This window comes from Sceloporus occidentalis, unplaced genomic scaffold (assembly GCF_023333645.1).
Source record: "Sceloporus occidentalis isolate IW3139 unplaced genomic scaffold, rSceOcc1.0.p SCAF_25, whole genome shotgun sequence".
Lineage (NCBI taxonomy): Eukaryota > Metazoa > Chordata > Lepidosauria > Squamata > Phrynosomatidae > Sceloporus > Sceloporus occidentalis.
Genome location: NW_028317005.1, coordinates 8432984 through 8460341, shown reverse-complemented (window position 1 = coordinate 8460341; position 27358 = coordinate 8432984). Strand labels below are relative to the sequence as shown.

Sequence of the window (27358 nt, the reverse complement as noted above, 5' to 3'; positions counted from 1 at the left end):
CATATGTATGTTGTGTAAATGGCGGATATCATGGCTGTATGGCGGATGTCGTGTGTGTGTATGGCGGATGTCGTGTATATGGCTGTATGGCGGATGTCGTGTATATGGCTGTATGGCGGATGTCGTGTGTGTGTATGGCGGATGTCGTGTATATGGCTGTATGGCGGATGTCGTGTATATGGCTGTATGGCGGATGTCGTGTATATGGCTGTATGGCGGATGTCGTGTATATGGCTGTATGGCGGATGTCGTGTATATGGCTGTATGGCGGATGTCGTGTATATGGCTGTATGGCGGATGTCGTGTATATGGCTGTAAGCGGGATGTTGTGTATATCGCTGTATGGCGGATATCGTGTATATCTCTGTATGTCGTGTATATCGCTGTATGTCGTGTACATGGCTGTATGGCGGATGTCGTGTACATGGCTGTATGGCGGATGTCGTGTATATGGCTGTATGGCGGATATCGTGTATATCGCTGTATGTCGTGTATATGGCTGTATGGCGGATGTCGTGTATATGGCTGTATGTCGTGTATATGGCGGATGACGTGTATGGCTGTATGTCGTGTATACGGCTGTATGGCGGATGTTGTGTATATGGCTGTATTGCAGAGATGGAAACATGCTTGAACTCGTCCCTATTGTTTATGGTTCATGTAACTGTGTACATATTGTGGCCGCAGTGTTGCACCGTGTGCTGTGAAGGCCTGCGGCTGCGAAGTATTCTGTGCTTCCTGAAGAATGTTCACAAACAGTGACGCTTGGCTACAGAATAGTTCTTTTGTATGTACTAATGTACCTTACGTGGCTTTTGATTTTTGGGGACACTTTAGTTTTATTCTTGCTGAAAACAAGATTAACCGTTTTGTATCAGTAATGGTACCACTATAACTGCAGAAACCCCTTCATAGTGTGTGTAATATAATATACCGGTATATAATATTCTGTAAAGGGGGGTAATAAGTGAATTTTGGGCCGTCCAGTTCACAGGGTCGCTACCACCTTTATTTTCGCCCTTATTAAATAATAGCAAATGGTTCCTGTAACAGAATGGAGGCAAGATGAGGAACTCGCTTTTAGTAGATTTCGGATTGTTTTTATTTTATTTATTTTTTTTTTCTGGCCAAAGCACATTATTTATTAGGGCAATAAACTGTACACCAGTTAAAAGAATGTGAAACTTTTTTTGTTTTCTTTTTTGCAATCCGGTTTTAGAATTGCGTCAAATTCTATATTTTATTTATATATATATATATATATATATATATATATAATAAAAAAACAAAAATGCAGAGTTTGAGGTAATTCTAAATATATACATATATGTGCCAACACATTTTCTTATAATTTAGTGTCCTAGAAAATATCAACTTTCTGTTTAGTTACCCTCATTTTATGCCAATTATATTAACTATTTAAATAATTGCTGAATCTTGCAAAGGTTTTGCATTATTTAGGATTATTGCTGAGAACACTTCATTGTCGCGTGACACAAAGAAATGTAAAAAGCTTGGGGGGGGGAGTTGCTGTCTTTTTTTTCTTTTTTTTTTTACATGATTAAGGCAAAAAGTAAATGACATTTTGTTGAATGTTTTTGCAGCACCTTTAATCTTCACATCCATAGCTCCTTGTTGATCTATTTTAGGATTGAGGGATATGAGGGATAACGTATTGAATGAGTAGCAAATCCTTTAAAAAAAAAATTCTAATTTATTTCTAATTTTTGCATTACTTTCCAGATTATGGATCATTTTGAAGAAGAGCTGACCTGCTCCGTCTGCTTTAACATCTTTGACGACCCCCGGATCCTCCCCTGCTCCCATACGTTTTGCCGAAGCTGTCTAGAAAATGTTATCAATTCTTTAGACAGCTTCGTGTTCAGATTGTCCATAGTCCGTCTCAAGTGTCCCTCCTGCAGGAACATCACTGAGCTGTCCCCAGGAGGGGTCAATGCCCTGCCTAGAAACTTTGCGTTAAAATCCATCGTCGAAAAGTATAAAATGGAAGACCGCCACAACGTGGCCACCTGCCCGGAGCACCACAAGCAGCCATTGAACGTGTTTTGCCTGAAAGACAGAAAATTAGTTTGTGGTCAGTGTCTTACTGTAGGGCAGCACCGAGGCCACCCCATCGATGACCTGCAAAGCGCTTACTTAAAAGAGAGAGAAACGGCTCCTCAACTACTGGCTGTGCTCAGCGATAAAAACTTTACAGGGGTTTCCACCATAATAAAGGCATTGGAAGAGCAAATGGCTCATTGCAGGAGCATTATTCAAACGGATAAGCAAGAGGTGCTGTCTTTTTTTGAAAAGACCAGCGAGATGTTGGAGCAAAAGAAACAAGACCTGCTAGCGGCCCTTAATGACGCTAACCAGCAAGTTGCCGATGTGTACGGCTCATTGATTGAGGAAATGAAGCAGATAGAAGACGAGCAGCTGGATCTCGTCTCCTTGTGCAGCTCCACCAAGGAAGAGCCGTCCCCGTTGGCGTTCCTTGAAAACATTCACAATATCAGACAAAGAATGAAGGTGTTAAAAAAACAGCAACTTATTTCTCGCCAGCCAGCTGAAATCTACCCCAGAGTTGGCCATGTGTTAACTAATGAATACCTGAAGACAACTTTGGGGGACATCGGTATGATTCCCACGCCTAAAGTAAATATCCGCTTTAAAAAAGACACTGCTAGTCCCAGAAGAAGCAGTATCACACCTATGTGCTTTTTACTTATAGTTATTTGTGGTCTTCTCATTCTGATGTTCTGTAATGTGGCCTTCCTGCGTGATGGCTACTTTTCTGGAGAAATGCAGCGGCTTGTGGACAGTTTGTGTGACAGCATGTATAATGTACCGCCTGCTTATCGTAGCATAACGCGTGCACTTCAGGACCTGCTCTGCTGAGATATACAGAAATAATTTATTTCTACTACAATGGTAGGTCACTTACATCCTTCTCACACCTCCCGCTATACTTAACCATCCTTCTCGTGCCTCCCGCTATACCTAACCATCCTTCTTGTGTCTCCCGCTATACCTAACCATCCTTCTCGCGCCTCCCGCTATACCTAACCATCCTTCTCGCGCCTCCCGCTATACCTAACCATCCTTCTCGTGCCTCCCGCTATACCTAACCATCCCACCCGTGCCTCCCGCTATACCTAACCATCCTTCCCGCGCCTCCCGCTATACCTAACCATCCTTCTCGCGCCTCCCGCTATACCTAACCATCCTTCTCGCGCCTCCCGCTATACCTAACCATCCTTCTCGCGCCTCCCGCTATACCTAACCATCCTTCTCGCGCCTCCCGCTATACCTAACCATCCTTCTCGCGCCTCCCGCTATACCTAACCATCCTCCACACACCTCCCTTTTGAGATTTACCCAGGTCATATAGTCCAAATTTGGCATTATATAAATATATATATATATACGCTACCAAAATTGTACCGTATAGTGTGTGTGTGTGTGTGTATATGTATATATAATATATATGATACTTTATATTTTTATATTTCTGGGACACTATACTCATAATTATTTTAACTATGCTTAGTCCCAGTGGTAGCTCTTTGTTTGTTGGGGAGTGAGATTCATTTTAGAATAATATCTTATTCTTTATATTGGAAACTCATTAATCTGAGAACGTCTTCAACTAGTTTCTTATTTTTTTGCACACTTAAATGTAAAAGTACATTAGTGATGTATTCTGGCCTAGGACGGCAACAAACTTGGCAGATTGTCCTGCTGGCCGATCAGGCTCCTTACTTTGCCGCTGTTGAGTGAGTCCTTTTAGCCGGTACCCGGTGCGGCGTGCCCTTAAGAGGCAAAGCATCAGATTATGACATCATACCCTGTCACACTGCAGTGTACTGGGGGTGGCTCAGGGCAAGATAAATAAATCACTGACTATATCTGTTAGAGTTTTCTCATGGTTATCTAGTTTAATAAAACATTATAAATATATTAATTTTTTTTAACAAAATATTAACACAAGTTTGAACCTGTTCATAAGAACTCATAGAAAATTTTTTCAGGAAACTGACAGATTATATATATATATATATATATATATATATATATATATATATATATATATGATATTATATGTACAATTGGAAGCAGAATTGTAAAGGATTAGAGGGTTTGGGATTAAAAATATTACATATCAAAGTCTGCTAGAACTGTGATTGCAGGGCACCTGCGCATGGTTTCCAACATACTTTATACACATTAACACAACCACTGTCAATCTTGCCTGGATCCACGCTATTGTTAGTGCGTGTTATATAATGTAATGCTTACGATACAAAACTAAAGAAATAGACAACTTAAAACTTTAAAAAAATTGTAGACTTTATTTTTTGGATAAATATTCCAAATACAAAAAAAGGCATATTTCCCCCCTCCTATTTTTCATAAATTAATTGATTGTATGGTATATATGCTGCATTTAAATGGACATTAAATGCAGCCAATCAGTGGTGAGAATCATCTGACCACGGAGAGAAGCTGCAGCTTCTGCATAAGGAAAGCATTTTTTTCTGTTGTAGCCACAGGCTAATTAATGCATATAAAACTTTTTACAGTGTCTTTTCGTATGCCTGTTTAAGAAAAGTTTTATTTATTTATAGTTTTTATCTGCAGAGAAATCTCTCCGTGTATAAAAAAAATGAGAAAACTAAGAAAGTAATATCTGATCCAGTAGAACCAAAAAATCCACTCTTACAACAAGAACACACCTGTGTGAGCATAGTACAGGGGTCACTTTTAAGCCCCCCAAATGTAATATAACTTTTATTAAAGAAGTGAAGTAGCTGCAGTGCTTAAGAAGGCAACAGCGATTCCCTAGAAACAAAGAAAACACATCTCTGAAGAAAAGTAAGCCTTCTGATCAATAATCGTTAAAAAAAATAAATGGCCAAAGTAGATGATGATAAATCCAGTGCCGGTAATCTTGCAGTAAATTGCAATATGGCCACCAGGGAGTACACTGAACGTTCAATGCCACGCGCTGTGTTCTGGGAATACACATTCAAGTGTCCGCACCGGCATTCCCGGTAACCGCTGTGCCCCAACAATGACAGCTTAACACAAGATGGAGACAACAAAATGCTCTGCGCAGCCCCGGCTACAGCGGAATTAACACAGCGGAGATTCATGTTTCTGTGGACTTGGTATGGTCCGGAGAGAATTTTACATGACTAAATGATATTATCTAAGGCTAGACTTGCTTATAATTCCCAATGAGTACATTTACATATACACACACATATTATATATATATATATATATATATGTATCTTAGAAATTTCTAACTTGGGAACCTACTTCTATGATGTTCTGTGGATAGCTTTATTCTATACAGGCTTAAATGAGGTGGTTGTGGACACGCGACATAGAAGTAATCTGACAATGATGTTTCAGCTGGAAGGCTATGTGTATTAATTATTGATATTATCTAGTCGGATGCAATTTCAACTACAAGCTAGACAATGATTGATTCTTACGTGTTATCCTATAAACATGGATGGTGCCACAGGGGAGATGAAGACTACAGACGTGGCTGCTTGGTGGACGGCGTTCATTCAGATTTCTACGTTTAAAGCCAATGATCGGTAATCATTGCAGTGTTTCTATATTATTTAGTGCAGTGATTTTTCAGAACACCTGCAGCCTGTTTAAGTCCTTAAATTTAAGGATTTTTATATTAAAAGGCGCCTAAAGAATATTTGGTGAGAATCCCAGAGTAAAGCCTTTACCTCGAGCGCCCGTCTCTCAGCCACCATTTCTCCGTTACGATGTCATCGCCTATGTAGGATTTGAAGGAATGATGACGCGTAGTTGTTTGAACCGAGAACCTCTAGATAAATCTCTTTTGAATCAAGCGGTATGTACGGTGTACGGCCACTTGTATTGTGAAACCTCACTTTATAACGGCTCGAAGGTTCGGCGTGGCTTATGAATAGAGCTGGAATTAGTACTTTTAGGATTTTCCATAGAAACACGTTAGAAATCGGACAAGAACCATTCAGCCAATCTCGTCTGCTCGTGTTTGTTTCCTTCTATAAAGTTCCCTCACCAGCTTCTGATGGGAGGCTGTTCTGTGCTCGTTAATTACCCTGTCGGTAAAATAAATCATCCCTGCATTACATCTAAAGCACAGCCTTTAGACGATGATCCCTTTGTTCTGAGAAGTGTCCGGGTGGGTCATCTTCCAGACCATCCTTAGGGCAGGCTTTGCCATGTGACCAGCTGCCACAGAGCTCTATGGACGGCCTGGGGTTTATATAACACACAAGCCCCCCCCCAGTCTATAGAAGCAGATGGGAAGGCTGGGTGTGAGGTTTAACCCTTTAATGCTGGAGCGCACGACTTCCATTACTGCTAGAGATTACCTGATGAACATCTAGGGAGTATTTCAAAGAATTTCCTTATCCACCTCTAGTGAGATTTATGTACAGCAGCAAAAGGATATATTGGAAAATAGTTTATATTTTATTGAAAAATGTCATGTAAAATATACATTTATAGAAATGTTCAACACAAACAGGTAGATCTGTGGGGAAAAAAGGCACAAGTATGTGAACAATGAAACAATATTTACACTGCAGTAAAGATGGACAATATCTAAAGTAATAGCAGCACTGTATGGATAACCAGAATCCTTCGAAGCCGGTCATAACAGATCACATTAGAAAACACAGTCAAATGTCTGAAACGTCCATGAAATCATTTAGGAACATCCGACAGCATTCATTTCAGCAAGTCCTTTTGCAGCAATCACTTTTGGATTTGTAGCGACGCTTTTCGTGGTATTGTGAGTCTTGTAAATTCCAATAAGTCGATCAGCGATCTCAAACATGTTGTTGCGGAGAGATATTATAATGAACTGGGCATTTTTTGTTTGTTCCTAAAATAAGAAAAAAAAAATAAAACTAATTCCAATTACTTTGTATCAATGTTTCCTGGGTAGTAATTGCTGGACATCAACTGCATTATCGTTTACTGATTCAATAAATGTGTTCATTATTGTAATAAATCAAACATATCCAGAATCTTAGATGCTATCAGTGATATTGAAATGACTGCATTAGAATTGGAGTGCGTGCGCCTAATACTTACATAAATATAGAATGCCACGATGGACACGTTTTTGAAGTCCAGGGCTGCATCGATTTCATCCATAAAGTAAAGAGGTGTTGGTTTATAATGATGAAGAGCAAAAACCAAAGCTAGCGAACTCAAGGTTTTCTCTCCGCCCGAGAGATTGAATATCTTCTTCCAGCTTTTCTTTGGTGGCCTCACACTAAGTGAAGAAGAAACACAAAAGAAATGAAGGCAAGTAGAGATCATAAATTTTCTTCACATTTATCCAACTGCACATACATCCTGTGCCCAGATACCCAGATCTCATCATCTTCAGAGCCCCCGTCACACAGAAGCAGAGTGAAGAAAGGACGTACCTGAACATGATGCCTTCTGAAAACGGGTCCAGGCTGTCCACCAGCTCCAGCTCCGCATCCCCTCCCAGAGTCAGCATCTGGTAGTTTTCCTTCAGCTTGTTTGTTATGACATTGAATCCAGCCATAAACTCGTTGAGCCTCTGCTTCCGGAGATCCTCGTACGCTCGGCGGAAGTTATCCCTCTCGTTTGTAATTTCATCCAGTTCCGCGACTCTTTGTAAGTAGAGCTCTTCCTGTTCAGCAAAACAACACATTCGTAAGGATCACATGTATTCCCATACCGACGAGATGCCGGAGAACGGCAATATTCTACAGAATTACAGCTACAGCATAAAGATTACACAGGAAATAAAACCAATATCATGGAAAATAACCTTAACCCCTTCCATACCAAGATTGTTTTTAGTACTTTTTGCCATTTTTACCATGTGTTGGTTTAATCAAGATTTTTTTCCACACAAATTATACATAACACCCCCCCCCCCCCCGAAAAATAAGGCTTTCATTTGGAACCATAGAAACAGGCAATAAAGGATAATTGAGTGTTGGTATGTAAAATTATATATAAAAAATGTTTTTTTGTTTTTTTTTAAATTTCTTCTACCCAGTAGGTGCCACCGATGACCCAATTTATGTTCAGCAACATGGATATAGCCTACATACATGTTTTTATGTTCTAGAGGGTCACATACATCCCTTAAATAGTACTATAGGGTACTATTTTAAAGACTTCTGGGTAAAGGGACAGGGGGTTATAGTTTATACATGTAGTTTTTGGGCAACAGGATGTCAAGGCTATTTTTATTCAATTTTTTCCACTTTATAACACACAGTAAGTGCTTGTGCCATTACATGCGATCGGTACCCACGTAGGCTTCTGACAACAGACAGCCCGATCTCTTGTGCAGTGGCAGGGAGATGTCCCTGGCACCGTGAAAAACACATGACATACAGGTATGTCCTAAAGGGACTGAAGGGGTTAAAGCATCTGTTTTACATTTACCAAAGAGACACCACCACCTTGAGAACACTTTTCTTTACCTCCTAACTCCGTAATACCTGCTTATGAAGCTTTGAAACACTGCTCGATGTTAAAACCATATAAAAAAATACAAGTTCTTCATGTCAGTTTAAAACCTTAAATTGTATCTTCTGTAGAAGACATCTGTATAACTGGAAACCTTATGGAGCAAAAAATGCTTTGCAGTTGGAGGACATTAGATGGTCTTAGATGTGCTTTTTACCTTCTTTTTATATTCTGCAATAGCACCAAGATTCGGCTTCATTTCCACACTTTTTGCCTCTAGAAGTGCAACCTGGTTATTTATTTGATCTGGATCTTTAATGGCATTCAGTTCTTCTGGTGTTAGTACTGGAAGAACCTCCTCCGGGTTGTCTTCTATTCTGTGTAACGTGAGCTTTGATATCTAAATGAGGTAAATGCAAAAAACATGTAGGTAAAATTATAAACACTACATGGACAAAAGTTTTACAAAGCATATGCATAAGACATTCATATGTTGTTGGTCCCCCTTTTGCAGTTTCCATTCTTCTTGGAAGGCTTCCCACAAGATTTTGGAGTGTTTATGGGGAAGTTTTGCCCATTCATCCAGTAGAGCATTTGTGAGGTCAGTCACTGATGAGAAGGTCCGGCTTTCAATCTCCGTTCCAGTTCATCCCAAAGGTGTTAAATGGGGTAGCGGTCAGGGCTCCGTGTGGCCGGTCAAATTGAAAGCATACCAAGAGATTTTGGACAATTCTATGCTTCCAGCTTTGTGGGAACAGTTTGGGGAAGGTCCTTTCCTGTCCCAGCATGACTGAGCACCAGACCACAAAGCAAGCTCCATAAAGACATGGTTGGATGAGTCTGGTGTGGAAGAACTTGACCGGCCCGCAAGAGTTTCTGCTGGAAAATATTTACACATCATGGGTCTCACAGTAGAAACAAGATTTCAGCCCCTCTCTGAGGCTTTTATCTCTATTGGTAAAAGCCTCAGAGAGGGGCTAAAACTATGAGCTTCTATTGTGATACCCACATGTGAATAGTCTCCTGCTTCCAGCAGAAACCCATGGTATAATAAATAAATATTTATGTGTAAAGTCTCCAAATGAATGTAGAACCAACAACGTGTATTACCTCTCTCTGCCAGTATTTGATTTTAGACTGATGTTCGGATATGTGACTGTCTATTTGTTCAATTTTGAGCCTTATGTTGAGAGCATCTTTTTGGAGGGCATGTTCTTTATCCTGAATAGCTTTCATTTCTTGAAGCAAGCCACGGTGTTGTTCTTGGACATCTGGGAGAGAACTCTAAAGACATAAAAGACGTATCTCAGTACCTTCTAATATGATTTATTAAGCACCAGTGTCATTTTTATTAATTATATATGAAACTCAGTTAGTTGCCTAGTAAGGAAATTGTTATTGAGGGCTATCAAGGGCCATTACAAGATCCACGTAATAGACAATCACTCTGTTCCACTCAACCATGTGTTACACGTCTTCTTAAAACACAATGGCTCAACACAATGTCAACGCTCTTGGTTTAGTAACCAAAGCTCAAAGCTTGCAAGACAACAAAATTAAAGGGTCAGACTATGGATGTTGTTAAAAGGCGCTCTGAATAACTTTTATACAAACTATAAAGAAAGTGACATTTTACTCGAAATCTCAATGGCATTGCCCTTCCCCAAAACAGCAATGTATACCTCTGCATCTTTACATTCAGTCATTACAGCAGTAGCTTTTTCTTCAAGGTTTTTTAACTCCTCAGTCAATTCCTCGATAGTTTTGTCGTTGTCTACAATTTCCTTTTCAGTACGGACAACAGCATCTTCTGACTTTTTGAGGTTTCTTTAACAAAATGGAAATTATAAACAGTTATCCTATAATAACCCACGCACGGCTATCTACATGGATCAAGTGGTTACATGTTGGTGTGCCATCTCTCCATATGTAAAAACATACAAATACACACGGCTACTAATTTATATATATATATATATATATATATATATATCACACACACACACACATACATTAAACCATTACACAATGTGATGTAATGTATGCAGTCATAATTTTAAATTTGAAGTATTTCTGGATGAGTTGGCCATTCAACAGTTCTAAGAATGTGGTTTGTAATACCGCATTTAGTTCTAAAAGTGTTACATTCCGCAGAATAAGTGTTTGAATAGTTTGCTCTCTTTCTAACCATTGAAGTATCAGTCAAGACATATCAATAACCCATATTTACATTATTCAGAATATGTAGGACCCCACATTTGTATTGCCAAGACAGACACTGTACCCCCAAAAGCTTAACCGTCACCATATTTTGTCAGAATAGATATTGCGTATATTTTTGTATCTCCGTACCGGTCAGCTGTCTTGATTGAAACTTGCGCCTTTGTTATAGAAGATGCACATTCATCTATCTCTTTATTGATTTTATCGAGCTTGTCCTGTTGAGCTTTCAGTTTGTGATTGTTAATATCAACTATGAGCTTGTGAAGACGTTTCACTTCCTGCTCCACTTTTCCAGATTTCTCTGCGGCATTTTCATACTCTGAGATAAAAATAAAGTCGTCTTAGTTGTGGAGCAATCAGGGAGCCTACAAACAGCATATAATCCAAGTCTGGCAGGTGGAAGAAGCCGTAAAGCTCTCCGAAGAAACTAAATGCACATGTATCTGATCTGTAGAAACTGTGGACTTACTGTCTCATCAGAAAGCATTAAATAAACATCGCTGTCACAGCTTTAATAATAAATAAGAAACTACAGTCTCGGAGGTTGTACTTTTTTTGTAGTTAAACTTTCCGGCTTTGTGCAGCAGAAACCGTATGTAATCAATGTCCTGTCTTGATGTTATATTCCTTCTTGCCCCCCGCTAATATAAAGTCTGCAATGGGGAGGAATAATCCAGAGAGAACAATCCAATCAGACTAGGTAAACATCCTGAAAATCTTGACAAATCTAGGCCTGCTGGGAACACGAGTCTCCTGTAATAAGCCTGCTCATTACATACATATATCAGAAGCATTTAAGTGAACAAAAAAAAAAAGTTTGGTGGTCATACCAGTGCATTCGGTTTAAATGGATTAGCCCACCATAACAACAACAGGTGCTCTACTTAATATATCTAGCTATATATATATATATCTATATATATATATATTATTGAAACAAGTGGAAAAAAAAAAAAAAAAAGTACAAAACTGGTATACCTTTCCTGAAAGTTTCTAGTTTTTTTTCCATGAGTTTTTGTTGTTTTTTGTCTGGGGCAGAAGCTGCCACATTAGCTTCCAGCTCTTTCACTTGCGCTTTTAGATGAACTTCTTGCTCAGAGAGACTCTGAAGAAATACAATGGCGCATGGCATTTTTGTCAGGTTACCTTTACAAATAGCCAAGTCATGTTATTATTCAATGTAGCCACCTAAATGATTTGCAGTGGGTTATCCACCTATTAGATTTGTTACAATAGCGGAAGCTATGTTTGGGGTATGAGGGCCATTAGCACGCATGATTTATGTACCTGTATGCTAGCAGTGTATTTCTCAAATGTATTCTTCATGTCGCGAGTTGCTGGTCGAAGTTTAGCTAGCTCTTCTTCTAGCTGTCCTTTGCGATGCTGCACGGTTGCAGCCTTTTCGGAATCACAACTAAGTTTGGATTCCATTTTTTGCAACTGAATGAAAAAAAGAATATGCGTAACTGGATAAGAAATTATTTATATCAGCACTTTTACACTAAACTGTGTATTTCATTAGTGACAGGCAATACTAACCTGTGCATCTGAAATTTCCACCATAACAGATGATCCCATCCTGCCTTTCATAACCTTTCCACCGCCACCCGTCATTGTACCTAGAATGGGGGGTGGAGACAAACAAATTATTACAATTCAGATCTGGGGCAGGAAAGAGATTATATATACTTCAGGGGTATTACAGAAAGTTACTTACCAGACTGCTCTATAATTTGGCCTTGCAAAGTCACAACTCTCCATCTCTTATTCTTCTGGAACGCAACTCTAGTTGCCTGATCCAGATTATCAGCCACAAGAGTATCTCTCAACGCAAAGTAGAATGCTGGTCTGATGTGCTCATCCTTCACTTTCACCTTATCAAACAATCGTGGGATGTTTTCAGGAGTCTGAATCTTATCCAGACCCTTTTCCCACACTTTCATCTAGGGAAAAACAAACAATTTATATATATTAAAACATTAAGGTATTTAGTATATGAATGTAAGAGGCTTTTTTTTTTAACCAGTGCAAAAGAAAAATAAGTTTCCAAAAGTAGCATGCATCACCCCCCAGACAGTTCTAGTTTTTGTAAGTTTTCCAACAGATTAAATATTAGCTATTTGCTAGTAGATAACAGCTGGAACACAAACACCCTGACCCCTTATCAGCCTGCCAACGGCTGAAACGTAATCACCCAGCGGGACACGGAATTATGAGAGTCTATGGAGGAATGGACCTCTGTGTGTGCTGTTTGAGCATGAAAAGTATCATTCACCTGCATTATTGTTTATATGGAATATATTATACAGTCGCATTCTGGATCTGAGAGCACAACGCCGCTAATTAACAGGACAGGAATTGTGTGTATTCTTGTCTGAAAGCAAGTTAATTTAATGAATTATTACTTGATATGTCTGCACTTAATTTGGGATATCCAAAAAAAAAAAACATGGCTTGTCTGCAACTATTGAGGACCGGAGCTGCATTCTGTATAATGGAATACTAAAATCAAATCGCCAACCATACCTTGTCTAAACCAACGAAGGTGGCAACACCAACATTTTGTCTCTTCAAAAAATTGACACATTCTTGAGCGGTGTCAATAGTGTCAACGACAATATGATCCAAGGCACCGCATGACGATGAAATAGCAACATCATACTTCTCATCAATAGCTCCAAGGTCACCCTGAAAAAAAAGAATCAGGATTTAAACAAAAAAAAAAACCCAAAAAAACCACATAGGTAGTCATTTTTCGGGGAAATTCTCTTTCACAAACTGCATATGCACTCATTCAACTTCAGGAGGCGGGCGCATGGAAAATAATATCTACTCAGGACATTCTCTTTCACAAGACTTATTCATCAAATTAAAATCCAAGATACACTTGAATTATTTGTAAATTAATCGGTTTCCAAGAAATGCTCATTTATGGATGGCATACTGAGGGCTCCATGAGCTCAATATCTAAATCCTAGAAGATGAAGTAAAAGGGATGACAAAATGGCCATTAAAAAGACTCCCAAAAGACAGCAACCACGTGGTTCGCTCACTAAAGTGGACAAGATACAATTGCGGTTTGACTCACTAAGGCTAGAAAGCTTCTATAGAGAGCCAATACGGCACTGGACAACGCATTGAAAAATCACTGAGCAGCCTGGTAAATCTCCTCGTATTAAGGCAAACACACGCAATTACTAGGATTTTTTATTTTACTTTTACCTGTATCAGTCCACCATGGAATTGAAAAATTAAAACTCACCAGTCTCCCATAAATTCCAGGAATTTTTCCTGATTTCTTTTGTTGAATGAGGGCATCAAGAACCTTTCCTCTGCTTCGATTTGCAGATAAAGAACTTTTTGCTTCCTCTACTTTTTGTCGCAACTCACGCACTTGATTCTTAATATTAATTTCGTCTTGCGCTAGACTTTCAAGCTCATCTTCCTTCTACATATACAAAAAAACATTTTTAAATTATAAAGCTTTAACACCTCTTTTACATTGTTTAACCCAATCTATCGTCAAACACAGCAGCAACTATACAAAACATTAGGGCTGAAACTAATCGATAAAAATCGATAATGAAAATAGTCGAATCGATTTTTATCCTTATATAATCCGACCTCAAACAGAGATCGGATTATAACGCTGCAGGGGACCTGGATTCCCCTCACTGTCGGCCGGTCTCTCACTTCCGTCTCTCTCCCCCCTCCCATACACTGCTCTGCCTCTCTCTCCCGACTCCCTGGTGTTTTGTGAACCTCCGTTGCTGACAGGCACTTTCACTGCAGCTTCATAGAAGCCTCAGCATAAGTGAAGGTGAGTAATGGAGGCTGTCTGTGCGCATCGTGCAGACCCCCGCCGGCTGACAGAGAGGATGATCCTCTGCAGCAGACCTCGATTCTCTGTCAGCCGGTGGGGGTCTGCATCGCACAGACAGCCTCCGTTACTGCCCTTCACTTACGCCGAGGCTTCTATGAAGTGCCTGTCAGCAACGGAGGTTCACAAAATACCAGGGAGTCGGGAGAGAGGCAGAGTGGCGTATGGGAGGGGGAGGAGTCAGAGGGGTGTATGGGAGCCACCCTCCCATACACCACTTTGCCTCCTGCCCCCTCCCATACGCCACTCTGCCTCTCTACCCGGCTCCCTTGTGTCTTGTGCTGAGAGGAGCCAGAGTGGAGTATGGGAGGGGGCAGGAGGCAAAGTGGTGTATGGGAGGGGGGGGGAGGAGGCAGAGTGGTGTATGGGAGGGGGGGGAGGAGGCAGAGTGGTGTATGGGAGGGGAGGGAGGAGGCAGAGTGGTGTATGGGAGGGGAGGGAGGAGGCAGAGTGGTGTATGGGAGGGGAGGGAGGAGGCAGAGTGGTGTATGGGAGGGGAGGGAGGAGGCAGAGTGGAGTATGGGAGGGGGGGAGGAGGCAGAGTGGTGTATGGGAGGGGGGGAGGAGGCAGAGTGGTGTATGGGAGGGGGGGGGGAGGAGGCAGAGTGGTGTATGGGAGGGGGGAGGCGGCAGAGTGGTGTATGGGGGGGTATAATGAATTTCAGAGTGGCATATCTGGGGGAGGCAGAGTGGTGAATCGGAGAATTTCAGGGTGGTGCGGGGCATTTATGGGGAGTGGAGTGGCATATCAGGGTGCACAGTGGCATTTAGGGAGGTATAAGGCATAAATGGGGGCGAGTGGCATATTGGAAGTTATAAGGCATATCAGGGGGGCATAAGACATATCTGGGGGTAAAAGGTATATCAGGAGGCTCAGTTGCATATCACTGGCATATAAGGAGTATAAGGCATATCAGGGGCACAGTGGACTCTGGCATATAAGAGGTATAAGGCATATATGGGGCAGAGTGGCAAGCTGGGGGTCAGATGTGCATAACTGGGGGCAGTTTGGTAAATAAAAAAAATATATAAACGAGGCTTTTTTCTCAGTTTTTATTAAATATGAAAAATACTTAACACATGAATTAATATTTACTAGTAACTTTGTATTAAAACCTAGTTTGAGAAACACTGTTTGGGTTCTTGTAGCTTTTATTATTATTGTCAGTAAAATAAGGTGAATAGCGAGAGGCCATTGCAATAAAGAGATGAAAGTGTAAATTGTAAATTTTTTATGACATTATTTTAAATAAAAAAAATAGCATTTTTTATTAATCGAAAAAATAATCGGCCAACCAATCGATTATTAAAATAATCGTTAGTTGCAGCCCTACAAAACATAATTGGTGAGAGACCAACTTCACACAAAGTAGCCGGCTCAGTCCAGATAAGTGCAGATTACCCCCCCCCCCCCCCCCCCACACACACACACACACACCGGTGCTCAGGGCAAGCAGCAAACAATACCATGGGCACCGAGTATAAGTGAGGCAGGCGTAATGAGTTAAAAGCAAAAACTCACTTTATTCCTTATTATCCATAGTTCTTCATTAAAAACATCCACAAATAACCAGCAGTGATAGGATGGTCCACAAACGTATAGACCAGGTGAACACTTACTGCGCTTTTCACACAAGGTGCTTTGTCAAGCTGCCCTGTGTGCGAAACATGATAAACTGTCGCCTATTGTACAAACATTTGTGGACCATCCTATCAATGCTGGAATAAAGTAAATGTGTGGTACACAAGATATTACTACCTGCCCCATGAGCAAGTCAAAGCTGAAATGGGTGTACAATCTTTAAGCCTGCAGTGAACACAGGTAGGCAATAAAGAAATAAGGAATATTATGTAGAAATAACTACGGAGTTAAAAAAGGATAACTGAGTTGGAAGATAATGCTCTCTCCAGTCCATCATCGAGGGATTTGAGGTAATCAAGGCTCCAGACGTTGCCCATCAGAGATTGCTGGGTACAAGTAGGCAGAACGGACAGGTTCTAACATTTTTACCTTAACAATAAGAAACACACATTGGTGAAATGCAACTAACCTTCGTCAGATCTTCTTCACACTTGGGTAACTTGGGTTCGAGTTCTTTGATGGCAGCTTTCCTCTCCTTTAGAGTAGCTGAAGCAGTGTTTAAAGCCTCCTTAGCTTTGTTAAGCTGCGCCAGAGCAGTGTTGTGGCGACTGAGATAGATATCTAGTTCAGACTGGGCCACATCCATCTTAGAACGTGCTTCGTTCACCGCTTTGCTAAACTCCATCAGCTCTTTCTCTTTCCCCTATACAAGCCAAGACACACAACGTTACAGTATTTTCACTTTTTGTCACTAAAAATAAAGCCATCGGTCTATGAATTTTGTACGTATTTTACACTACATTGAAATGTTTAGCCCCATACCATACCTCTTTTTCCTCTTGCAAACCTTGGGTTTCCTTTTTAAGGCTATCCATAACGTCCTTAAGCTTGTCTTCTTCCTTTTCTTTATCCTGTTCCAGCACTTCCTTTTTCCTGGTGGCCTCCACGATGATCTTCTGGCTGCTGGCTGGCACACTTTGTAATTCTTCCACCTAAAATGCAGTATCATGCGTTCAGCAAATACGTGAAGCAGGTAAAATTCCAAGACTGCTGAATGCATTTCCAAATTATATAAAGCTGTACCTTTTCTTTGTCTTTTTGCAGCTGTTTCTGAAGTTTCTTCACTTTACTCTTTGAATGTTTCAGTTTCTCTCTGACATCAACATCCTGCAGATCCAACTGAGTGAATTTTTCCCGGTTTTCTTCAATGAATTTTGTAATTTTATTTAGTTGCCTTTAAAATGAAGAAAACAAATTACAAAGATAACCCCCCGAAAAACAAAAGCTGCATGCAAAACAAGTGAATTAAAAGCGAGACACACATTTCCACGTCCTTCAACGCTTTATTCTTCAGCTTCATTTCCTCACATAGCAGTTTACTTTTTTCATTGATTTCCGCAGTATCTTCTTGGATCTTTTCTTTTTGCGACTCCATTTCTTGGGTACGTTTCTGCAAGTCGTGTCTAATAGGAAACAATACATGTTATGCATCGAAAACTTACTGTATATTTTTGTTTCCCTTTCTAAAGCTCAAACAAAGTAATTTCTGGATCATTGACACTTATGCACAAATAATAAATAAATGCAAACTTGGACTTACATATAGTACTGACATATCTGGTTCTTCTTCTTAAAAATGTCATTTTCGACCGTAAGGAACTCAATGGCCTTGTTTTTTTCTCCTTCTAATGCATCCTTTTCTTTTTCCACCATTTTAACCCTATTAAGCTGTTAAGGTGAATACACAGTTGGTTAAACACACACAAAAAAACAAGACATTAACTGCCCAGGATTGTTTAAGAGCCATTGTTCGAAATGGCCAGCATATTAACAACCAGTAACTAAACCCACGTTTAATTAACGTTTAATCAGGAGATGGTTGACAGGTTGGGGTGGGATGGCTGAGAAAAGGGACAAATACAGATACTGGATTGCTACAGACACTGCAAACACGTAAACGAGAGCGCTCAGCGATCATACAATCCCTGGAGCGTTACCTTGACAGTGACTGCATCATTTTCCATGTATAGCATGCCGAGTCAAGACATAAATACAGGAGCCAATGTACAACAATATTTTGTGTTAGTTTAATATTCTAATATTCTAAGTCTTCCCAATCAAACACTAGATAGGACTTGACTGGATCCCTAAATCACAGCTCTTCATTAAGCCACAAATAAAACCTGCTTTTACTTGACATACCATGGAGGTGGGGTGACTTGTTCCCTCCGCTGAGTTTATGTACCCCAGTATAAAAACGGACCTCCTCGTCATCACTGGGTTTTATTTATATTAATTCTTAGCAGTTCCATGTTCCGACCTAACATTTCTGCTGTTGCACTCAGACAAAACATTGAGCTCTCTTGCAAATAAAGCTAATAAGTCCTATCACATAACATAAAACCTATCAATGCGTGTGTGCATCTCACGTGCTGGTGTTCCCAAGGCGGCATTTAGTTATAAAAGCCATAAATTCAGAGCAAGTGTGAAAAAAAATAAAATATGTATGTTGGTTTGCATCTAGCAAGTACCACTGTATACACACTGAGACAACTCGAATTGAAAGCAATAGTGCAAGAAACTTTGTACACATCTTAATCCTCAAAATAAGAAAAGCACAACTATTTAACAAACACCAAACACAAATAACGACTGTTACCTTTTCTCCTCGTTGCTCGTTTAAGACTTCAACTCTGCGGCACAGAACTTGAATGGGCTCCTTTAATCTTTCGGATCCAATGATATCCTCTAAATATTCCAACATCCCCTCATCGTGTTCAGTTTGACCTTTTGGCTTCATCATTGCAATCTGCTCCACTTCACCCTAACAGTACACCGATGTTGAACAAAAGCTACCAATTAATTTTCAGAATTTTATTTTTCATAGAAATCAAAAACAAGCTACGGCATGAGCTGAAATGATATTGTAATAATAAAATAAAAACTGCACAGGAAAAAATAAGATTGCCTTTTCAACAACGCTTCTACCATTGAGAAATGTGTATCTGTACAGCACAATAATGCATTGGCAGCAAATAACACGAGTGCTCCTATCTGATATCGGACGGATGTGATTCCACATATAAGTTAAGCACTGAAGGTAATGCAATATATTCCCATCGATAAATAACGGTCACTTAAAATAAATAAAATAAATGCATTGTTACCCAACCGGAACATTAAAGCTAACACAATACTATCTCATACTACAACAATAATGGTGTCCACTGGCTTAATGACAAATCATTTGGCTAAAATAGAAACAAAGGTGTTACAAATTAAACTATTGTAGCCAGGCACATCTTAAACACAAACACGATGCAGGAAAACATTAACTGTAAGATAGGTAAAGAAATAAAACTCACGTTTAATATAAACTGCTATGAGCTGGAAATAGCCTGCAGTTCTGAAATAATATATTATTATATATATATATATATATATATATATATATATATATATATATATATATATATATATATATATTCCACCACCCCCCCACTATTGAAGAATTTCTATTTTATATGAAGAAATTTCTTTTTTTTTAACCCCTACACTTTCATGGGGTGGCACAGAGCTTTCAACAAACCAATAACAGAACAGATATGGTATAATAAAAATGCATTTGTGAAGTGACCATTTATGTATTATGTAGCCAAATAGAAGGGGGGCACACAGAGATAACCCCCTAAACGACAAAAAAAAAAATTACAGAAAAACACAAGAAATGAACCACTGTGCACCCAACAAAATAAATTGTATTGGCAGAAGCAGAAAAAAAGAAAATTAAGAAGATGCTATGTGCTGTTTTAAAACAGTGTCTACACGAGGGGGGAAAAGTGTGTGTCTTGTGAAATTGTGTACATGTACCACTTCTGTCTTCTCGCCCACTTATGGAAATGGTCCTTTAAAAAAACAGTTTACAGCTTAAATGTATTTATTTATTTTAATTGCCATTGTCCTGTTCATCTTGCAGCAATAACGCAGAATCGTTGTTCTGCAATAAGATATCCACATACAGGTACGCAGTTTGTAGACCTAGCTGTTAAGTCTGGCTTAAATGGAAAACGATATGCTTATTAATTGGAATACTCAGACATTTAGCACGTGGGATTGCTTACAATAAAGTAGAAATACTGCCTATTTTAGCTCACATGTAGGGAGTATACAATTATCTGCTGTCGTAAGTGTAATAGTTTTGCTGCTATGGTTAAAAATTTAAGTAAAACTTTGGAAACATTTTTTTTTTTCAGGCCAAGCTAAACACTAAACTATCACATGATAATGGTAAAAATACACGAACAAAACACCCCCATTATTTTGACATACCAAATGAAATAAAAAAAAAAAAAGCCACAAATCCCATCACCATCAGTCACAGGGGTTATCCACAGAAACGCAGACCATTTTTAATGCAAAAATAAAACCTAAATCTATATTCACCTGGGTTTATATTTAATGAGTGAGTGGGGCATAGAACAGACCTGTTACCAAAATGCACCCCCCCCCCTACAACTTGTCACAGCAGCAGGTAACAATATCAGACAATTGTCACCTAAAGGGCATGTCTGATTTTTTTGCAATGGAGTGCCGCAACTCCACGAACATTTCTTGCCTCCTGAGTACAGGACCCCCCCCAAAAGAAAACAAAATCTCATACAGGCTTAGAGTGGTATTGCCTAATCACCCCTAAGACGCAGTGGATGGGACCACCCGTAATAAGAAAACGCAACTTTTAATACTAAATATAAAAAAGTAAAAAAATCATCTTTGCCTCCCAAATGGAGCGGCAGGATTTAAATGTAAGCGCTAAGCACCCGTTTTTAAACACAGGCAGCCCAGCTATGCTTTAGACATCTGTGTGGCAGAGATTACATGGTACATAGCACAGGATTACAATGCCAACAATGAACCACAGGGCTGTATTTAGAGTCAGTGAAGGTGTGATCTCTGGCAGGTGACAACAAGCAATTTGATCAAAATCCCTTCCTTTCCCCGACCCGGACGAATCAGCCATCTACAGTTCCAATTCCAAGATTTTTCCTACACAACAGGCAACACTGCTGAACATCGACCCAATTTACGTTTGGCCACATTCCTCGGTTATATTTATTATACCCAAATAGATAGTTTTGTTATCCAAGGTATGGATGCGGCCCTCTAGAACATACTACCCTATATTGTATTTAAAAGCCTGGGGGTAGATCCAGCGCAATCAGGCATTCATATAGTAATGGAATGGTACACTGGCACTTCCGACATAACACTTAATCAGAAAAATGATTTTTCCCTTTATATTGCTGCCAGGAGGTAGCTACATAGTTCCATAGAATATTTTGCATACATTTTTGCACATCACACTGCTCTTATAGAAACTTTGGATCTACAGGGAGCTTCTGATGACTCAATTGTCATATTTGCGATCTGATACATAACTGGTAAGAAAAAAAAATTAAAATCCACTAAACCTTCAGGAGCTTTATTAATGGGGAAATGCACGGTATAAAGCCTATGAGCCAGTAGAGGGGAGACATCCATAGCTTCTTAAACAAAAAAACAAACACCAAAACATGTCTATTTAAAAAATAATTTCCAGCTTGGGTCTGGCATTGAACACAGGAAATAAGGAGGGCAGAGAGCTCAACGTACCAATGTACCAGTCCATCCCATACAGACTACAGGGGTGGATACACAAAGAAACATGGGGGGGGGCATCATTTCATTTTGACATTTGCCTCATATCATAATGACTTGCTAAGCACTTCACAGAAGGCATATTTTTTGACAAATTGATGCCCACCATGCCCTGTGTAAGTACACAGCAGATGAATGGTTAAATTGAGGATTGCAAACCACTTTACATGAGTTTAAAACACATTATGGTTACATAAAGTACAGAATAGTCATTTAGGAACAAAATAAAGATTTACGTTAGCAATGCAAAATGGTCAATATGGGTTCTAAAGATTAAGACTTAAAATGTTAATAACTTAACTTGGTACTAGGAACATTTGGCCTCTTACTATCATGTAACTTCCATCATGCAAGGTTCATATTATACAGCCCAATGAAGAGTAGAGGATCAGGTGCATGCGCAAAAATACACACACAAAAAAAAAACAAAAACCCACAGTTGTCTAGATCTTACTCCTTTATGTACAGGAACATTTCACTAGAGAGATTCAAAGCTTAAAGCTTCCTATGGGATAAACTACTTGTGCCGCCCGTCATACTATTGCATGTAGGAGGACAGATATTAGTCGTGAATGGTATTGGAACAGATCATGCTAGAAAGGAATTGTTCAGGGCAGCACTCAGTTAATGCATTTTTGGGCTTCGCATGTTACATCTCATCACTGATCATCAATTTTTTTTTTTTTTACTTATGAGATCTATTTACGGGCCACGAGAACAGATATATATATATATATATATATATATATATATACACATACATATACACACACACACACACACACACTTATGTGAAAGAAAAAGGTTTTAATCAGCCACCAGAAAAAATAAAATAAAAAGTTTTGTAAAAAGTGTGTGTGTGTGTGGGGGGGGGGGGATAAAATAAAAAGGCAGTTTATCTGCAATTAAATATATAATGTATCAACCAAATTATGTTAACTTATATTTGTTAACTCCAAAAAGTATACTTTTACAATATTAATCAATTAGATAAGGCTCTACGGTATTGAAAACCCAAATACATTATTATTATTATTTTTTTTTACAGATTTGGTTACCACAGAAACGCTACAAACTATATAAACCTGCTTTGGGGTTGCACCTTTCTGATATGGATTTGCAGCGGAAGCTTTAGCTTTAAGGTTACGTGTGCTCCTTTTAAGCTAAAAATCACACAAAGTTGCTCATTCATTGTTGGGTCTCGTTTATTGATACATTTTTAAAATAATGTCAACCTAATTATGAAAATGATTACTGCGATTTGTGATGTCGCCACACCCCACAAAAACAGTACAAATCTGGTGTGTGTGGGTCAGACACACACAAATTATACATATATAATAGAATTGCCAGAAATAATAATAATAATAAAAAAAAAAAGCTTTAATGATTTAATTCACCATCACGTGACATCACTGCACACTAATCAGATCACCAAACAGAAAAAAGCTCATTTTATTATAAGTACACAATTAACGTATGGCCAAATGGCTTTCATTCTTCAAGGAGAGAAGATCCGAATTAAGCTTTAAACTCATGTAACTAAATCAATTTTTTACAGGAGCAACAACTTGTAATAAAAATATTTTTTTTATATGGCCAAATATAGTCTGCCATGAAACAACATTTTAATGCAGCAGGAGATACGGTTTAATATAATAAAATAAAAGATAGTAAAATTGCAAACCATGACGTCAATGGTTAATAATGGCATAAAGCAGACCAAACCGACAAGCCATACTGGCAGCTGGAAGGTTAATGATTGAGACAATACTAATGCTTGATTCAGCCTTTTTAAATATAAGGCTGTATCAAGAGTTTTCTAAGAAGTATAATTTATCTTGAAGTAAAAACAAAACAAAAAAAATATATTACAGGCTGTACTTTTTCTTAGGCAGAGGGGATTAACTATTTAATCACAGAAATATCCTGCAAATTGTGTAATATGGCCATACACAAAACACCGATGTATCTGATGGTATTAATCATGAAAACATTAAAATTACCCTTGAATTAATAAAATCACTTAATATTTAAATGTAGATTGTTTGTTCCAGTGAAGCCTGGTTAATATTTTCTTGAGCTGCTCATTCAGCCATACTAGATACACTAAACCAAAACCAGGTTTCAGAAGGCAGAAGCACAATCCTTGCCACACTTAAGCAGCACAATAATATTGGGGTTCTCGATTATACCACCCAATATTTACGTGCTGCTAAGGCGGAGCAAAGAGCCCATCTACTTTTATTTAAATAAAAATAAAATAAAAAAGTGCCAGATCGCATATAATTTCCCTAAAACCCTGAAGCAGCAAATAACGATTAGTATCTGTAATAGAGCATGCAAATCATGATGTGCTGCTACAGATTATTAGGGCCTTCTAAAGCCATTTCTCAAAAGAAGCCCAACAGATTGCGGAATTAACACTGTACACTTCTGAAAACGCAGTATAGCACAATATTAATGCCGTCTTATGTTCAAAAACTCACCTGCAATATCAAGAACCTATTGTGATCCAAGTCAATTCCATGGCTTCGCAGTAAAATACCAACATCCTTAAACGTTTTCTTTTTACCACTAATGTGGTACACAGAAGAGTTATCTTTATAAGCCGTTCTGGACACGTAGAAATTGCTGTTAGGAATAACTTCAAAATCATCCCCTTCCTGTTAAGAATATTTAAACCAAAATATCAGTCAATTCGTTGTTCGCAAATATATATTTTTTAGCTGAGATATGTAGTTATTAGGGACTATTGCCTGTTCTTTATTTTTATTAAAGTTAGCTATGTTTTTTTTTTTTCTTTTGGCTCCAAAAGTGATGAGGAACGAAGAAGAAGGGGGGGGGGGAGGCCTACTGCGTCTTGATAGTGCTTGCCCACAGAGTCATCAGGAAAGATAGACAAACTAGCAAGCCATAAAACGTATTAACCAGCACATTCAAATCTAATCTATATATAGAAAAAAAATATATAACATTGCCCACATCTCAAAATAGGTTAACCGTACACTTACTACTCTGCGATTAATATCAGAAAACATAGCGTTTACAGAACTCCTAGAAAGCTATACAAAAACGCAGAACAGAAAGGTTTCCTTTTGAGAAAAAATGCCCTTTTGTTGGTTAAACCCCTACTTTTTATATACAATATAAGACAGTCCCCAAAAATTCCTTTAGCAGAGCAAACATGCTATTTTAATGCATCCAGTGATTGATTTTTTATTTTTTTTTTTATTTTTAAACAGAACACTTTCATTAAGATCCTAATGATATTAAGTATGTTACCCCTAAGTCACTCGAACGTTATAATTTAAATATGCTGCTGACTAATTTGGAATACTTTAGACAACAAAGGAGAGGACACGATCCTGCAAACAGGAAACAAACAAAACAGGGAGTGGAAAAATCGAGAAAAAAAAAAAAAATAACAAAAATATTCCGAAATCAATAGTTTTTCTCAGGAAAAGAAGCTTCACCTGTCCAACGAGTTGTTTTAAAAAACAAAAATCATAGCCATCATTTTAACCCTACATGCAAAAATATACGAATATACGTATTTTAATTTATCCACATGCGATAATCTCAACACAAAAAAAAATTAAGAGGGTAGATTAAATCCGTACGCATACATCCCAATAAAAACCTAGTTATCAGAATTAAAGGTGCGACTTACCTTGTCAATAATCTTTTGAAAATGAACTTCAACGGTGCAACTTTGTATATCTTTGTGCTCATCGGAATTATGTATTAAAACGGAAAGCTTTTTGGATCGGATTTTTTGTGCTCGATAGCCAAAAACAAAGAGCATGGAATCGATAACATTGGATTTTCCACTGCCATTCGGTCCAATGATGCAAGAAAAGCGCTGCCCATTAGAAAAATACAAATATAAGTGAATTCTATAATGTGAAATATAGAAATTGCATAGTTAATTCAAACAATGCTTTAAAATGTTAATACTGTTTTACAATACCATGAAACCTAATTGATAAATTTTCATTTGTATGGTAGTTAGTGATTTCGCAACCTATTTACAAATAAAGCACGTTTATTCATTTCATGCACATAAAAGAAAAGTCTTGCCAAGGACGTGAGATCGTGTTTGTACCTTATGAAAAGGGCCCAGAATTCGCTCCCCAGCATACGATTTGAAGTTCTGGTTTACAATATGAGTTATCATGAGACGAGGAGCTCCGGCTTCATTGGTCATCGCTGGTGGTGGGGGAGGAGGGATGCTACTTAAAATCTCCTCTAAACTTCGATTATCGACAGCCACATTATGGGGCTCTAGAACACAAAGAGAGGTTTCAGCAGTGGTTGTGAGCTTACAGGTTTGCCGGCTACATTGTTACTAGCCATGCCCTGTAAACGCCCCCCATCTCCTGCAATAATACGGACACTTCCACCAACTCACGGGCTCTGCTAACAAACACAAACTTTTCTGATCGGTCCGCGCACAGCACCGGTGGCCCTCGCGTGCATCGAGCCAATTACTAAAAGCAAGCTAAATTACTAATCTCTCAGCGAAAACACAGGCAAACAGGCGGTAATGAGCTCAAAAATACGAATAAATCTCGCTCAGTGCCAACTGTTCGTGGACAGCCCAGAATCTAGCAGCAGCTCGTCCACAAAGAGTTAAAAGCCCGTTCCCGGTATCGTGTTCGCTGCCCACCGGTGTCAGCGCCCGTGCACCAGGCACGTGAGGGGCTTTGCTTTCACACTGACAAAGGGCACCCCATGGCTCGCCAAGTGCCAGCTCCTCAAGGGTTACGGCAGGCAGGGCGGAGGGTGTATCAACCCCCGACCCATCGTCTGATCGCAGCGGCTCCTTCCAGCCCCAGTCTCCCTGAGGGCTCCGTTAATAACAGGTCCTCGGTGGCCAGATTTTCACCATTTCACAATTGCCTATATTGGCACGGCAACTTTACCACTAATTGCACTAGTGTCTTGGGGTGATTGCTGTGGATGCAACAACAGGTTAAATGCCCATGGTTCCGAGACACGTCGCAGAGGCAGAATTTGGCAAGGATATCACCGAGCAGCCGGCCAGGGAGCGCATCCAGTGTCAGGCCCGAGCCACAAAGACTCTGCTGTCAATCACACGCCGCCACCAAATGTCAATACCTTGTGGATGTGTCTCTCCATCTCCTTGGGCTTCCCCAGCAGGCTCGACTGTGTCATTCTCTTCCATGGGCTCCTCTCTGGCCACCGCTGTGGACACCTTTGTCTTTTTAGGCGGCATGATGACCTAGGTAACCGGGAAAGGACAGATCAGAAAAAAGCCCCGAACCCACATGTTGGCAGATCCACACCAGCAGATACCTCACGGCCAGGCCTGTACCGCGTAACCCAACGGCGTATCCAAAGGATCGTGCCTGTCTTTACGGAGTAATCTCCTCGATTCAACCTCATAAAATGCGGCACAAGTGCAAGGCAAGTAATAAATTCAGTAAAACGGGACAATAAGACAGCCCCGTTAATGTCACTCC

The 27358-nt window shown here is 39.3% G+C and overlaps 2 protein-coding genes across 2 annotated transcripts; one reads left to right on the top strand and one right to left on the bottom strand.

Moving 5' to 3' along the window:
- The first annotated feature begins 1746 nt into the window (after positions 1-1746).
- On the top strand, positions 1747-2901 carry LOC149300368 (tripartite motif-containing protein 59-like). The gene has a single exon (XM_089485320.1). The coding sequence runs from the start codon at positions 1747-1749 to the stop codon at positions 2899-2901; it is 1155 nt and encodes a 384-aa protein (XP_089341446.1).
- A 3832-nt stretch (positions 2902-6733) lies between these two features.
- Positions 6734-27111, bottom strand: LOC149300367 (structural maintenance of chromosomes protein 4). Its single transcript, XM_089485318.1, has 23 exons — positions 26994-27111; positions 25978-26156; positions 25543-25734; positions 24359-24535; positions 18835-18999; positions 17776-17903; positions 17498-17638; positions 17259-17409; positions 17003-17167; positions 16645-16878; positions 13976-14161; positions 13240-13401; positions 12431-12656; positions 12253-12332; positions 12001-12153; positions 11692-11818; positions 10843-11032; positions 10173-10317; positions 9601-9774; positions 8708-8890; positions 7464-7696; positions 7123-7306; positions 6734-6910 (listed from the first exon to the last, which is right to left on the bottom strand). The coding sequence occupies exons 1-23, from the start codon at positions 27109-27111 to the stop codon at positions 6734-6736; spliced, it is 3870 nt and encodes a 1289-aa protein (XP_089341444.1).
- Between the last annotated feature and the right edge of the window lie 247 nt (positions 27112-27358).